Source organism: Euphorbia lathyris, chromosome 1 (assembly GCF_963576675.1).
Source record: "Euphorbia lathyris chromosome 1, ddEupLath1.1, whole genome shotgun sequence".
NCBI lineage: Eukaryota > Viridiplantae > Streptophyta > Magnoliopsida > Malpighiales > Euphorbiaceae > Euphorbia > Euphorbia lathyris.
In genome coordinates, this window is record NC_088910.1 from 55,871,401 (window position 1) to 55,874,516 (window position 3,116).

Sequence of the window (3,116 nt, forward strand, 5' to 3'; positions counted from 1 at the left end):
TAACTTCCCTGAATAAGGTTCATTGACAAGATTTTGGATCATCTAACCTTTTTCCTTCGCCCTTACTTATCTAACTCGGACAATGATGAAATAAATATAATAAAAAAACATAAACTTCAATGGGAAATCCTAGCGATTGGATACTTGAAACCACACTAACTTGATATCAGGTTTAGAAATGTAGTTTTCCACTAACTAGTTGTTACTATGATGAGTAAAAAGTAGTTAACTGAAATAAACTTTAATCTTACAACCTAGTTCTTTAATACAAAATTCCTTCATATGTTTCACTTGGGTTTTTTTTTTAGAACTTAAAACTCATTTAGAAATTTTCCCATTATCACTAGGTCGAAGAATTAGTTCATTTTGAAATACAAAACTAAAATGAAGTGAAGTAAGTGAAATTCATAGAAACAAGATGACAATAATGGAAAATATTTTCAGATTAAACAAGCTTTTAATTCAAAAGAACAAAACATTGTATAACTAAATTTAAACTAGAATTTGGAAGAAAATAACTTAGTACTGGAAAAACGACTCAAAGAAAATAAAATTACAGCAAAATAACTAAAAACTATTAAGGAAGAATTTACAAAAAGTAAATGTGTGTTCTTCTTACATTATATGTTTATATATAGTCTAAGAATATATCTAGGACCATAAATCTAGACATGGAATGTTGGAATGATGATTGGTAGCTTTCAAAGTTGACAATTTTAGACCATCAGTGTCCAATTGTAGAGAGGTATGAGATGTTCTTGAAGTGAAGAGTCATTTGATTCACTCTAATAATACAAAGGTCTTACCGAGATGCTTAGAGGTCTCGCCGAGATCACCTTAATTTCATTAAATCTTGAACTACAGAAATTTTTCAAAAGTCTCACCAAGACAAGATGCTTGAACTTATTATGTGGCAATTTTCTGAGGTCTCGTCGACACCTGCCTCTAGAACATTCTTTGAGTGTAATTTCTATTGATATCCCTGACCCTCAAATGTTTGTTCTTGATTGACATGTTGCGCAAATAAGATGTGTAACAACATTGGATAATATGTGAGAGTGCATGAAAGTGTGTGAAAGTGTATAAAAATGTGTGAATGTATTTAAAAGTGTGTGAAAATGTAAAATAAAAGAAAACTAATACAATTTCAACTAATTTTTTTTAAAGGAAACAAAATTTCACTAAAATTTCACTAAAAATATGGTAAAAAACAGATGACAACATTATCATTTTTAAGGAGGACAATATCTTCTCTAGCTGCTTCTTTGGCTAATTTCAATGTTGTTCTTGAAGAGGATAATTACTTAAATTTTTTAATTTAAGTTGGTATAGCCTAACAATCAATCCATCCAAATCTTGATCTGAACTCCCTCCTTTGATAATAGCATTCCCAGCTGCTTCTTGTAGTTTTTTTGCTTTTTTTCTTTCTTCCAAACTTCCCTTCACCGACCCATCTAAAATCCGAGCCAAGTCACTCGAGTCAGGAATCTTTTTCGTCGATTCACCTACTCGAATCCCCACACCCAACTGGTCCACTAAAAGTTGTGTGTTTGTGTACTGATCTGCCCCCATCGGCCACGTAAGCATCACCACACCAGCTGATATCCCTTCCAACACCGAGTTCCACCCGCAATGAGTCAAAAATGCCCCCACCGCTCGATGCCTTAGTATAGCCACTTGTGGAGCCCATCCTTTTATGACGTATCCTCTCTCCCCCACACGATCTTTGAATCCATCTGGTACTACTCCTACATCATCGCTTCCATCATTAGGTTGCCTATCGCATAGTATAAAACTCACTTTACTTTTCTCCAACGACGTTACCAACTCAGCCATTTGTTTACATGTTAGCCATGCACGACTTCCAAAGCAAACATACACGACGGAATCTTCCTTGCGAGAATCAAGCCACGTCAACACATCATGAGAACTGGACCCACCTCGGTTAGTGGACCCCACAACATCATCCGTCAAGGGCAAAACTGGACCTACTGCCCATACGTTGTCGTTTGGGAAATCTTTTTTAAGATGATGAAGGTAGATTCCTTCCAACTCGGCGAAAGAGTTGAAGACGATTCCCCAACTGGACAGGTTAGCCATAAAGCAGTCTTTGAAAAATTCCCAATCGGAGTCTCTCGAAGCTTTATAAATGTGTGAGATTTGCCACAAGCGATAAGAAGGAGAATTGGGGATACTGGGGAATTCGACGAGCACATCATCAGGATTTTCAGGGTCGTCAATTTGGGTGAAGTGGTGACGCCAAGTAGAGCAAGTAATGGAGAAAGCGAAGGCAGCCGAGGGGGAGAAGACGATACGAGGGATGCCAATTTGGGAAGCCAATTCGTGTGTCCAGCCGATGAAGAAATCGGAGATGATAGCAACAGGAGGAGATGAGTGAGATTGGAAAAAACTTAAGAGCGCAGGATAATGGTGGTGACGCATGAAGCGCATCATAGCGACAAGACGGTTTTTAGAATCAGGGGGAATTTGAGGGGAAGGGAGAACTAAGTGATGGAATTGGGAGGAGGAAAGGAATGGATGGAGCAAAGGAAGATTGTTGGGGGTGACGATGACAGTGATAACAAGGCCGCGGTTGAGGAGGCGGTGGGTGAGGTCGAGGAGAGGAATAATATGGCCGGAAGTTTGGAAAGGGTAGACGAGAATGTGTGGATTATCGGAGATGGACATGGCTGGAAATGAATATGCTTCTGATGGAATTTCTGGAGTTGGAGGGAGAAGAAGAAGAAGAATAGAATATAAAAGGAGTTGGAACTTGGAAGAAGAAGAAAATCATAAAAAGGAGTTGGATATAAATGTCATTCACATGAAGCCATTACGTCACTCCTGACGTTCTACCCACAGTAATTTTGGTTGCTTGTAATATCTTTCTCTAATGATATTGTTTTTAGGGTTTTATTTTCTTGTTTGTAGCACTCTCGTCCAACAAACTACTTTCAAATTCTTTCTTTTTTAAGTGGTTTAATTGTTTTTAATAAATTATTAATTAAAAACTATATATATATATATAAAGAGACACTTGTATTAAAAAGAATAAACAGTATCAGTTTGAATACAAGTTGAAACAAACAATGAGAAATCTTCAATAAAAATTTCCT

At 36.9% G+C, this 3,116-nt stretch overlaps 1 protein-coding gene across 1 annotated transcript; it reads right to left on the minus strand.

Annotated features, from left to right (window-relative positions):
* Positions 1-1,111: 1,111 nt before the first annotated feature.
* On the minus strand, positions 1,112-2,740 carry LOC136233849 (flavonol 3-O-glucosyltransferase UGT89B1-like). Its single transcript, XM_066023543.1, has one exon. It carries the CDS (start codon positions 2,686-2,688, stop codon positions 1,276-1,278), a length of 1,413 nt encoding a protein of 470 aa, XP_065879615.1. The 5' UTR covers positions 2,689-2,740; the 3' UTR covers positions 1,112-1,275.
* Between the last annotated feature and the right edge of the window lie 376 nt (positions 2,741-3,116).

Excerpts from the sequence above, each read along its gene's own strand:
- LOC136233849 (XM_066023543.1), bottom strand. The coding sequence starts at position 2,688 with ATGTCCATCTCCGATAATCCACACATTCTCGTCTACCCTTTCCAAACT.